The sequence below is a fragment of the Scyliorhinus torazame genome, chromosome 3, assembly GCF_047496885.1.
Source record: "Scyliorhinus torazame isolate Kashiwa2021f chromosome 3, sScyTor2.1, whole genome shotgun sequence".
NCBI classification, from domain to species: domain Eukaryota; kingdom Metazoa; phylum Chordata; class Chondrichthyes; order Carcharhiniformes; family Scyliorhinidae; genus Scyliorhinus; species Scyliorhinus torazame.
The window spans coordinates 125,539,883-125,552,785 of NC_092709.1; the positions used below are offsets into that span (position 1 = coordinate 125,539,883).

The 12,903-nt window shown below is 51.0% G+C and overlaps 1 protein-coding gene across 1 annotated transcript in view; it reads right to left on the reverse strand.

The window, feature by feature from the left end:
- prss12 (serine protease 12) overlaps window positions 1-12,903 on the reverse strand; it is a 326,627-nt gene that overhangs the window by 202,958 nt on the left and 110,766 nt on the right. The window contains exons 3-4 of the mRNA XM_072497842.1: window positions 12,556-12,734; window positions 11,790-11,940 (exon numbers count right to left, since the gene is read on the reverse strand). Of these exons, the coding sequence (XP_072353943.1) occupies window positions 11,790-11,940; window positions 12,556-12,734 (330 nt within the window). The remainder of the gene's footprint in view (window positions 1-11,789; window positions 11,941-12,555; window positions 12,735-12,903) is intronic.

Here is a 12,903-nt window from a genome sequence, read left to right on the forward strand (position 1 = left end):
TAAAATAAGCCGATTGTATTTGAAAAGTTAATGGGTTGAATATTTAAAATTCTTCTGCTGATATGGACCCCATTCTAAACATTCTCTGGTAATGTGCAAGAAAGACCGCTTGCCATAACTGTGACTGGGTAGTCAGTTACTGGTGGATGCACTCCGAGGTTGCATGAACTGGAAATGTGAATGTCAGTGCAGATTTTTCAGAATCTGTCTCAGAAACATCATCAGAATCCATGTCCAAACCCTAAAAGAATCAAACAATTCATCATTGATGGCACGGTAACACAATGGTTAGCACTGCTGCCTCACAGAGCCTGGGACCGGGTTCGATTCTGGCCTTGGCCAACTGTCTGTATGGGGTTTGCACGTTCTCTCCAGGTCTGCGTGGGTTTTCTCCGGGTGCTCCAGTTTCCTCCCACAGTCTAAAGATGTGCAGGTTAGATGGATTGGCCATGATCAACACATGGGGTTATGGGGATAGGACAGGGGAGTGGGCCTATACAGAATGCTCTTTTGGAGTACCGATGCAGGCACGATGGGCTGAATGGCGTCCTTCTGCACTGCAGAGATTCAATGGAAAATTCTATTGTAAGATATAAACTCATGCATTCCCACCAGCATTTGTGTTTTCCATTTAATTGCCATGTTTTCCAAAAAATGTCCGTGTGCCTGCAGGCGGAAACACCAGGGGTGTGGCTGAACGGCCTTATGGTGCCCGACTTGATGACGCGAGGAGGCCGTTAAATCTCTTGAGAGGCCTCTCGCAAGATTTGCGACGCTCGGGTGCTGCTCGGGACGCCTTGCGAGATCTAACAAGACTCACGAGACGTCGCAATCTGAATCTCGTCCACACTGGGCAGGATCCAGATTTGTAATTAGCTTCACTTAAATATATCTGCGCCAGAGTCTCCCAAGGCCCGGGATTGAATGTCTGTGCCTGGGATACTTTGCTGTGGCACTGTATAGCAGTGGTTTCCTCAAACATGGACCAAGCGTAACACCACTTGGTGGGTTTCTCAGGCGATTGGAGGCCCCTGGGTGTTTGGGCATGGGTAGGGAGGTACCTGGGTGTCCCTGATGCCACCTGGGCACCTTGGCACTGCCAGTCCATTTCCTTGGCACTGTCATCCGGGCACCTTGTCAACAGCACCCTGGTAATGTCAGGGTGCCTAGATTGGCAGGGGCAGGTTGACAGTGCCAAGGTGCCAGGTTCCATATGCTGGGTATTGGGCCCGGGGGTGCACTGTCCTTATGAGGTCAAGTGAGGGGGACTCTAAGACCCCAATGAGTTTAGTTTATATTTTTTTTAATGTATTATTCCAAGCATGTGTAAAAAATGGTAACATTTACAACAACACGGGCAGCACGGTAGCATAGTGGTTAGCAGAATTGCTGCACAGCTCCAGAGTCCCAGGTTCGATTCCCAGCTTGGATCACTGTCTGTGCGGAGTCTTCAAGTTCTCCCCGTGTCTGCGTGGGTTTCCTCTGGGTGCTCCGGTTTGCTCCCAAAGTCTAAAGATGTGCAGGTTAGGTGTATTGGCCATGCTAAAATTGCCCCTAGTGTCAAAAAAGGCTGAGTGGCGTTACGGGGATAGGGTGGAGGCATGGGCTTGAGTGGGTGCTCTTTCCAAGGGTGCAGACTCAATGAGCCGAATGGCCTCTTTCTGCACTCTAGATTCTATGAACACAGTCCACAATCTCACAGTCCACAATGTGTACAATTCTTCCCCTTTTACCCCCTACCCTCCCCTCTCCCCATCCCCCGCGGCAAATAGTTCCTCAAACATTGTCATAAACAACCCCCACTGTGTCTCGAAGCCCTCCGGCAACCCCCTCAACTCAAATTTGATCTTTTACAACCGAAGAAAGTCATACAGATCCCCCGGCCAGGCCACCACCCACGGTAGAGTATCCGACCTTCAATTTAGCAAGATCCTTCACCGGGCAATTAGAGAGGAGAAGGCCACGACATCGGCCCTCTTCCCTTCCATCAGCTCCTGCATTTCCGATACCCCAAAGATCGCCCCCAATGGGTCCAGCCTGACCTCCACAATTTTAGATAACGTCCTAAACGCCGCTTCCCAGTAACTCACCAGCCTCTTGTAACCCCAAAATATGTGCATATCATTCGCCGGCCCTCGCCCACACTTATTGCACCCCTTTAAAGAACCCACTGATCCGGGCCCAGGTCATATGTACCCTGTGCACTGCCTTGTGCTGAATCAAGCTCATCCTCGAGCAGGAGGAGGTTGAATTCACCCCACACATCGCCTCGCATCACAGTCCCCAGCCTATTTCCCCACCAAACTCCTCCCATTTGCTTTTGATCCTCACCACTTGCACCCTCACCCCCGTTCCCCCAACCACCCATATATGTCCCCAATCCTACCCTCTCCCGATATTCCGGAAGCAGCAGTTGCTCCAATAAGGTGTACTCCGGCAACCTGGGAAACGTCCTCCACTCCTTTTGCGCAAAGTCCCTCATCTGCATGTATCTAAATTCACTCCCCCTCAGCAACTTAAACCTCTCCCGCAACTCATCCAGACTTGCAAACTTCCCTTCCAGATACACGTGCTTGCCCTCCCCAGTCCCGTCTCCCTCCACTTCCAGTACCTCTCATCCATCTCCCCTGACTTAAACCTGTGGTTCCCGCACAGTGGTATCACCACTGACATCCCCTCCAACTTAAAGTGTCGCCACAGCTGATTCCATACCTTAACCATCGACTGCACCATTGGGCACTTCTCCGGAGTTAGTGGCAATGGAGCTGTCACCAGAGCCCTCAGACTGGATCCCCTACAAGAGTCCTGTTCCATCTTAACCCACTCCGCCGCCTCCCCCACCATCACCTCACCTTCTCCACATTCGCTGCCCAATAGTAGTGCAGCAGGTTCGGGAACGCCAGCCCACCCTTTCTGCCTCTACCTCTGTAGCAGGGTCCTCTTTACCCTCCGCACCTTCCCCGCCCATATAAACTCCAAAATCATTGTCTCCAATTTCCGGAGGAAGGTCTTCGGGAGAAAAATCGGGAATGTCTGGAAAACGAACAGGAACCTTGGCAACATATTCATTTTTACAACCTGCACCCTCCCTGCCAGTGTCAGGTGCAATGTATCCCAGCTCTTATAATACCCCTAATCTCGTCCACCAACGTTGTCAAATTCCACCTGTGCATCGTAGCCCATTCCCTTGTCATCTGAATCCCCGAGTACCTGAACCATTCCCTACCTACCTTAAATGGCAACATCCCCAAGTTGGCCCCCCGCCACAATTACTGGAAATACCTCGCTTTGCCCGACATTTAACTTATACCCAGTGAAGGCCCTAAATCTCTCCAATGTTCCCATGATCCTACCCATATTCTCCAAAGGGTCCAACATGAACAACAACAGTTAGTCCGCTTACAATGTCACCCGGTGCTCCCTGCTCTCCCTCACAATCCCTTGTCACTCCAGACCCACTAAGGGCCATTGCCAAGGGTTCAATCACCGGCGCGAACAACAACGGTGTAGCGCACAAAGACTCCGAGAGACAAATAGAGTGAAGTCGATGAGGCTTTATTAAGCGTGTCTGTTCCCCCGCAGCTCGGTAGTAGACTGGCCTGCGGGGGAGGACTCCGGCTTCTTATACTCCGCCTTCAGGGCGGAGCTAGAGGTCAACGGCCAACCAGGACCCGGGATCTGTCAGCCAATGACATTAGGGCTTCCAGTCCCACATGATCCCTAATACATACTACCACATTCACCCCTTGTCAAAAATGAACCCGGCGGGGTGATGCTTCGCATGGTGGTAAGGGTTTATAGGGCTGGTCCTGGGAGGAAAACATTCATGTGGCAATACAGTATGTACAATTTTGTCCTGTTTCAACTATTTACAGAAGGTATCGGGAGAAAAAGCGAAATGTTCTTGTCAAAAGTCCATATATTGATTTAGATCGACGCCACGAGTCGGTCGGGCGGTCTGGTCGTCCATGTCGATCGCCTCGGCCCCGGTGGTGGTGTTTGTTCCGGTGTTGCCGTCTCCGGGAGCCTTACGGTTTCAGCTTGGGATTTATTCTTGGTCGGGCCTGGGGGGAGGGGGACCAATCCTCCTGGGAAGGGGGCGGTCGCGGGGTGCGGCGGTGGCAGGATGGGGGGGGGGGGGTTGGGTGAATGGTGTCGGGGGGGTGTGTGTGTTGCCGGCGGGCGCCAGATCTCGCAGAGAGACCGTGTCCTGTCGGCCGTCGGGGTACTCCACGTAAGCGTACTGCGGGTTCGCGTGGAGGAGGTGAACCCTTTCGACCAACGGGTCCGCCTTGTGTGCCCGCACATGCTTTCGGAGCAAGATGGGTCCTGGGGCCGCCAGCCAGGTCGGCAGCGACGTTCCAGAGGAGGACTTCCTAGGGAAGACAAGGAGACGCTCATGAGGCGTTTGATTAGTGCTCGTACACAATAGCGACTGGATGGAGTGGAGAGCGTCCGGGAGGACCTCCTGCCACCGTGAAACTGGGAGGTCCCTGGACCGTAGGGCCAGTAGGACGGTCTTCCAGACCGTACCGTTCTCCCTCTCTACTTGCCCGTTCCCCCGGGGTTTGTAGCTGGTCGTCCTGCTTGAGGCTATGCCCTTGCTGCGCAGGAACTGGCGCAGCTCGTCACTCATGAAAGAGGACCCCCTGTCGCTGTGGACGTATGCGGGGCAACCGAACAGTGTGAAGATGGTGTTCAGGGCTTTAATGACTGTGGCCGCGGTCATGTCAGAGCAGGGGATGGCGAATGGGAAGCGAGAGTACTCGTCCACCACATTAAGGAAGTATGTGTTGCGGTCGGTGGAGGGGAGGGGCCCTTTGAAATCCAGACTAAGGCGTTCAAAGGGGCAGGAAGCCTTAATCAGGTGCGCACCATCCGGCCTGAAAAAATGCGGTTTGCATTCTGCGCAGATGTGGCAGTTCCTTGTGACTGTACGGACCTCCTCTAAAGAGTATGGGAGGTTGCGGGACTTGATGAAATGGTAAAACCGAGTGACCCCGGGGTGGCAGAGGTCCTCGTGGAGGGTTTGGAGGCGGTTAATTTGTGCGTTGGCACATGTGCCGCGGGATAGGGCATCGGACGGCTCGTTCAGCTTTCCGGGACGATACAAGATCTCGTAGTTGAAGGTGGAGAGTTCGATCCTCCACCTTAGGATCTTGTCGTTCTTGATTTTGCCCCGCTGTGCATTATCGAACATGAAAGCTACTGACCGTTGGTCGGTGAGGAGAGTGAATCTCCTGCCGGCCAGGTAATGCCTCCAATGTCGCACAGCTTCCACTATGGCTTGGGCCTCCTTTTCCACTGAGGAGTGGCGAATTTCTGAAGCGTGGAGGGTTCGGGAGAAAAAGGCCACGGGTCTGCCCGCTTGGTTAAGGGTGGCCGCTAGAGCTACGTCGGAGGCGTCGCTCTCGACCTGGAAGGGGAGGGACTCGTCGATGGCGCGCATCGTGGCCTTTGCGATATCCGCTTTCATGCGGCTGAAGGCCTGGCAAGCCTCTGTCGACAGAGGGAAGGTCGTGGTCTGTATTAGGGGGCGGGCCTTGTCTGCGTACTGGGGGACCCACTGGGCGTAGTATGAAAAGAACCCCAGGCAGCGTTTTAGGGCTTTTGAGCAGTGCGGGAGGGGAAATTCCATGAGGGCGCGCATACGTTCGGGGTCGGGGCCTATTATCCCATTGCGCACTACGTAGCCCAGGATGGCTAGCCGGTTGCTGCTAAAAACACACTTGTCCTCGTTGTACGTGAGGTTCAAGGCTCTAGCGGTCTGGAGGAATTTTTGGAGGTTGGCGTCGTGGTCCTGCTGATCGTGGCTGCAGTTGGTTACATTGTCGAGGTACGGGAACGTGGCCTGCAACCCGTGTTGATCAACCATTCGGTCCATCTCTCTTTGGAAGACCGAGACCCCGTTTGTGATGCCAAATGGGACCCTTAGGAAATGGTATAATCGCCCGTCTGCCTCGAAGGCTGTGTACTTGCGGTCACTTGGGCGGATGGGGAGCTGATGGTAGGCGGACTTGAGGTCCACGGTGGAGAAGACCTTATACTGGGCAATCCGATTGACCATGTCGGATATGCGGGGGAGAGGGTACGCGTCTAGTTGTGTGTACCTGTTGATGGTCTGGCTATAGTCTATGACCATCCTTTGCTTCTCCCCTGTCTTTACTACCACCACCTGCGCTCTCCAGGGACTATTGCTGGCCTGGATTATGCCTTCCTTTAGCAGCCGCTGGACTTCGGACCGAATGAAGGTCCGGTCCTGGGCGCTGTACCGTCTGCTCCTAGTGGCGACGGGTTTGCAATCCGGGGTGAGGTTTGCAAACAAGGACGGGGGTTGCACCTTGAGGGTTGCGAGGCCGCATATAGTGAGTGGGGGTATTGGGCCGCCGAATTTGAAGGTTATGCTCTGTAGGTTGCATTGGAAATCTAATCCCAGTAATGTGGGGGCGCAGAGTTGGGGAAGGACGTAGAGCCTATAGTTTTGGAACTCCCTACTTTGCACCATTAGGGTAACTATGCAGAATCCCTTGATCTGTACGGAGTGGGGTCCTGCAGCTAGGGAAATCTTTTGTGCGCTGTGACGGATGGTCAAAGAACAGCGTCTTACCGTGTCGGGGTGGATAAAACTCTCCGTGCTCCCGGAGTCGACTAGGCATGGTGTTTCGTGGCCGTTTATTAGCACAGTTGTCGTCGTCGTCTGGAGTGTCCGGGGCCGAGCTTGGTCCAGCGTCAGAGAGGCGAGACGTGGTTGTAGTAGTTGATCGTCTGCCTCGAACCCCGTGGAGCCGTCGATACTGGGGTCCGTTGTTGCCGTCCAAGATGGCGTCGGGGGTGAACAAGATGGCCACCCCCGTGCATCGCACATGGCTGGGGGGTCATAAGATGGCGGCGGGAGTGGACAAAATGGCCGCCCCCATGCGTCATACAGGTCTGGGGCGGTCCAAGATGGCGGCGCCCCTCCTCCCCTCGTGGTGGCCGGGACCCAAAATGGCGGCGTCTGCGGATCGCACATGGGGCGCTGGGGTTGGGGAGCGTCAGGAACGCGCGGGGCTCCCTCTTCTTTGGGGACAGCGGTGGTCGGGACCCACATTGGTAGTGCCGGCGGGTCATACGTGGGGTCCGGAGGGGGGGTTGGGGAGCGTAAGCGGCGTGCAGGGCTCCCTGTTCTCCCGGGACAGCGGTGCTCGGGACCCAGAGTGGCTGCGCCTGCGGGTCGTACACGGGGCGCTGGGGAGGTTGGGGAGCGTAAGTGGCGTGCAGAGCTCCCTGTTCTGCCTGGACAGCGGTGGCCAGGACCCAGAGTGGCTGCGCCTGCGGGTCGTACATGGGGCGCTGGGGGGGGTTGGGGAGCGTAAACGGCGTGCAGGGCTCCCTGTTCTGCCGGGACAGCGGCGACCTCCCGGGACCGGCACACAACCGCGAAATGGCACTTTTTCCCGCAACTCTTACAGGTCGCTGCGCGGGCCGGGCAGCGCTGCCGGGGGTGTTTCGCCTGGCCGCAGAAATAGCAGCGGGCTCCCCCGGTGCGACTCGGCGTTTGGACCGCACAAGCCTGTGGGGTGTCCGGGGGGGGGGGGGGGGGGGGGGGGGGTTTGTCGCGACGGGTGCGTACGGAGCCCAATGGGCTGCCGTGCGGTCGGGGCCGTAGGCGCGGGCGTTTTGCGCGGCCACGTCCAGGGAGGCTGCTAGGGCCCGTGCCGCTGAGAGTCCTAGCGACTCTTTTTCTAGAAGTCTTTGGCAAATTTGGGAGGAGTGCATACCTGCCACAAAAGCATCGCGCATTAACATGTCCGTGTGTTCGTTTGCGTTCACCGACGGGCAGCTGCAGGCTCGTCCCAAAATCAGCAGCGCGGCGTAGAATTCGTCAATCGATTCTCCGGGACTTTGCCGTCTCGTCGCGAGCTGGTAGCGAGCGTAGATTTGGTTAACTGGGCGGACATAGAGACTTTTCAGTGCTGCGAACGCCGTCTGGAAATCCTCCGCGTCTTCGATGAGGGAGAAAATCTCCGTGCTCACCCACGAGTGCAGGACCTGTAGTTTTTGGTCTTCTGTGACCCGGCCGGTGGCCGTTCTGAGGTAGGCCTCGAAACAAGTCTGCCAGTGCTTGAAGGCTGCTGCCGTGTTCACTGCGTGGGGGCTGATCCTCAGGCATTCCGGGATGATCCTGAGCTCCATAGTCCTTTTTAGGCACGCTTAATAAATTGTAGCGCACAAAGACTCCGTGAGACGAATAGAGTGAAGTCGATGAGGCTTTATTAAGCGTGTCTGTTCCACCGCAGCTCGGTAGTAGACTGGCCTGCGGGGGAGGACTCCGGCTTCTTATACTCCGCCTTCAGGGCGGAGCTAGAGGTCAACGGCCAACTAGGACCCGGGATCTGTCAGCCAATGGCATTAGGGCTTCCAGTCCCACATGACCCCTAATACATACTACCACAAACGACGAGAGCGGACACCCCTGTCTCGTACCCCTATGCAGCCAAACACTCCATGAACTCATCCCATTTGTACATACACTTGCCACTTGGGGTACATATAACAAGCGCACCAATGCCACAAACTTCAGGCCAAACCCAAACCTACCCAAGATCTCAATTAAATACTTGAACTCCACCCAATCAAAAGCCTTCTCTACATCCATAGAGCCCCTAATTGGTAAGTTGGGGCATTGGGGGAGAGGGAGGTATCCGGAGGCCACAATGGAGTGTTGAGAGATCGGGGTAGCATTTAAAATGGCGCCCTGATCTCTTCCAGCACAAGCTGAGCTTGTAAATGCAGGAAATGAGGCGGCCTGGTGGGGTGTTCCTCGCCGAGGCCCGGTAAAAGAAAACAAAGTCCCGTTTGATAGTGGCATCATTCTCGATGCTGCAGGCTTCGAGAAACACACCACTATTCGTGACCAAAACTGAACTCCTTTTTTCCGTTAAATTGCGCCCTGGTTTGTTTCTATTTATTGGAATAGTATGTTTGAAAAGTAATCTGATATTTTTGAGACAAACTTTCACTGACCCCTTCCAGAAAATCAAGGTGAATAAATTCTGCAATAATAAAAAACACTGAATTTCTTTCAAAATTGCTCAATCCCATTGACAATAATAAGCAAAGATGATGGAAAATGCATCTGAAGTAAAGACTAATTTGTTGAACCTATTAATACAAATATCAAAATCAGTGAAAAACAGAAAAAGGAATTGCTGTGAAATTGTTCGAAGGCAGATGTAAAGGTCACATTTGTGCCAAGATTTTGCCCAGATGTTTAATACTGGTGTTTCCTGGCATGATCAAAGGTGTATTGGTAGTGAACATAATGCACATTTCTTTTGCCACCCTCTTGCTTAAAACTTCACATTATTCTGTCTTCTAACCTCTATGCGTTAATTATTTTGTTTGTTCTTTACAATCCCGAGAAGACAATGTGGATAAAGCAAACAGGTACACTGAACCTAAATGCTTAAACAAAGGAACAATTCAATCCTAAAAGGTTCACACTGACACAACAGCCAGCCATCTCATGTTCTCCAGCCACTAGGCAAGCATCTAAAAGAAAAGCAATATCAGGAGCTGAAAGCATACACTGTCACGAAGGGGAGACTTTATGATAAAATACACCCATGGCATGTAAACATAAACATGGCGACCATTTATTTGAACTTTGTCGAAAGCGTTTTCTTGGCATGGGGTCTTAAATAGTCACAGCAGATTAAATAAATAGCATCGATAGATCAATGGGCAATGAACTCAATGGGCAGAACTTTTCTCCAATTAACTATTAGGAATCTTCTGCCCTACCCTGTGCCATGTTTTGTGGGAGCGGGGGGCATTTAATCAGGTGGAGGGTGATAGCTGGGGACTCCATAAGTGTACAAGAAATCGAAGCAGGAATAGACCATTCAGGACGATCATGGCTGATCTTGAGCTTCAGTTCCACTTTCCTGCCCACTCTCCATATTCCCTTGATTTCCTGGGGGACCATAAATCTGTCTATCCCAGCCTTAAATGTGATCAACGATGTAACATCTGCAGCCCTCTGAGCTAGAGAATTCTAAACATTTATAACCCTTTGAGTGATCATTATGCTGGGGGAGGGCAGGAGCCCAGCCCCAACCCCTCCCCAATACCTCGATGAAGGGGTGATGGAGAGGGGTCGGGGGGGGGTTTCACTTCAGTGCTGATCGGGGTAACCTTTAAAAATGGTGCAGCATGGTGTAGTAAGTGAACCGAGTATGTGCAGCCAGCCTTGCCGGTTTTATCAGGCTCCGCTCCACCAGAGTGATGGCACAAACCCCGCCTACTCATTGTTTTTTTTTACTCCAAGAGACTCAAGATCTGGCGAGCAAACTGGGCTATTCACCTGGAGAACTACACAACAGTTTATAGTCTGAGCCTGATGGTAAGGTTCCACCCAACATTTATTTGCCACCCTCCTGCCTCCACCGCTATTAAGTCTGTGGCAGGAAGGCCTGTCCCGCTCTGCTGCCAATTGCAGGCCTTAAGTGGGCAATTAATGCAGGTTAACCAGGCAGAGCCAACATGGTCTTATGAAAGAGAAATTATGTTTGACTAATTTATTAAAGATTAATTTAACCTTTGAGGATGTAACAAACAGGGTGGATAATGGGAAACCAGTAGATGTGGTTACCTGGATTTTCAAAAGGTATTCGAATATAGAGTATAGAAGACAGGAAGCAGAGAGTCGGGAAATGGGTCATTTTAGGGTCGGCAAAATATAATTAGTGGAGTGTCATGGGGATCAGTGCTGGGCCTCAACTATTTACAATCTATATTAATTACTTGGATGATGAAGTAATGGATCTCGCGGTAGGCCAAGGGGATATGTACTTAAGGTACTTAAAGTCCATTGGAGGACTCTTTCAGTACAAATCATGCCCACCCCACACCCTAGCAACGCCCTATCAGAACCCCGCATTAGACCGCCATAAGAGACTCCCTCATCAGAGACCCCGCATAACAGAGAACCACCTCATATCAGAGACCTCCCCATATCATAGACCCCCTATAATACAGAACCCCCCATATCAGAGAATTCCCATAACAGAGAGACCCTATAACAGAGACCCCTCCCCCATACCAAAAATCCCCCCTCCCCCTCCATTAGTCATCCCTGCCTGGAAACTAAAGAAAAGTTCAGGCAGAAACAGTGAAAAAAATCATTGCTTTTTAACTCACCTTCCCTTTACACATGCTGCCTCAGACAGATGTCTAGAAACAATAAATGGTGGCCTTGCCGGTGACACCTACATCCCATCACATTCTTCTCAACTCCAACTTCCGCCCCTCACTCAGGAGGAAGTCCCACATTAGAGAACTGCCAGCCAATATAATTGATTGTAAGCTCCTTGGATCCTGCAACTACAGTGCTACAGTAGACATAAGAAGTTCAAGAAGATATCAGAGCTTTAGTCTGTGGAGGTAGGGTAAGTTTAAGGTGCCTGAGGTCGGGGATGATATGGAAGTCCTAGGGAGATGGGGAGTATGAAGGGGGCATTTGAGGTATTGGTTACCTGAATTTTCAAAAGGTATTCGATAATCTACCACTTAAAAAGCTAAAAGACAAATTAAGAGCTCATGGTGTTGAGGGTAACATGTCAGCATAGATAGATAATTGCTTATAAGACAGGAAGCAGAGTTTAATTGTCATTTCCTATCACTCTGTGTGTCCTGGAACTTCCAAGCTAATACTAAATATAAATATTATTCTGATGCAGAGATATTCATTGGCTTTGAACAGAACCCGCCTTGCAATTGGATAGCAGTGCCAGAATCATCCTGACCTTATGCCCAGTTGCCTGCAGACAACTTCAGCGTCAGCTTCATCCCAGTGGTCATCACACACTGTTCCCCATCGCCCAGAACGAAAGACTTCCACACGGCCTTCATATTCAGAACTGCCTCCAACCAGTCGAATTGGGACAAATACAGATGCTAAAATTAAACAGAGAAGTGCAGAAGTGCTCTGATAAATAACTTTTGCGTTATTATCATTTATGGACAAATAAAGCAATGTTTGTTTATGCACACATGTACACAAATTGATACATGAGCTATTTTAACTATGCATGGATTATAAGTGGTAAATAACTTCAGCATTTCTACTATTGAGTCTATAATGAAGCTGGATGAAGGCTTAATTATCCAAAGATTTTCCTGGATTTTGACATTTAATTTGTGTGATGATACTAATGAATTCATTCTATATTTGAAAGCAAACAGTAACTGAACACTCAAAGCAGCCAGTGCTGATGTTTAATGTTAAGCAAGTTTGATTAAACCTAAATTCTAAAGAGCTTGAAATAACTTGTCTCTTACTGTTGAGAAGGAGATTTCTTGGTTTTATCACTGGATAGACATAGAAAGTTGTTTCCAATTCCCAACACTGTCATCACTCACTATGATCAGCACATGGACAGAACAAAGCATCAACCAGCCACTTAGGTCTAGTTGTTCTTTTGATCATTGGAACATTACAGCATAATGGGGTATTTTTCTTCTAATTTATTGTGACAGATCATTGGAAGAGCTGACAACTTATTTCATTACCTTTGGGAGGATTGCAAGTAACTCTTGCTGCCCGTTTATGGAGGCAGTGCTCACGCTGTCTGGTTTCTTTCACGCACTCAAATAAACTGTGTTCATCACCTCGGCACTGGACATTACTCCAATGAACAGGAACCAATACCAATCCAGAAATAGGTATCTGCTCAGCTTTACCACTTTCACTGAATAAAAGGGAAAATTACAGAGTTACAAACAACCTTTCTATCAGCAGTATTCAAATAAATAGACACATACCTCTTAACTTGTCTGAACTGGGGTGCCTTAAGTTCCCGTAGGAATTTTAGCCTGTTCTGCTCTCTCAACTTTGGAGTAATATTTCCACAGCGGTTT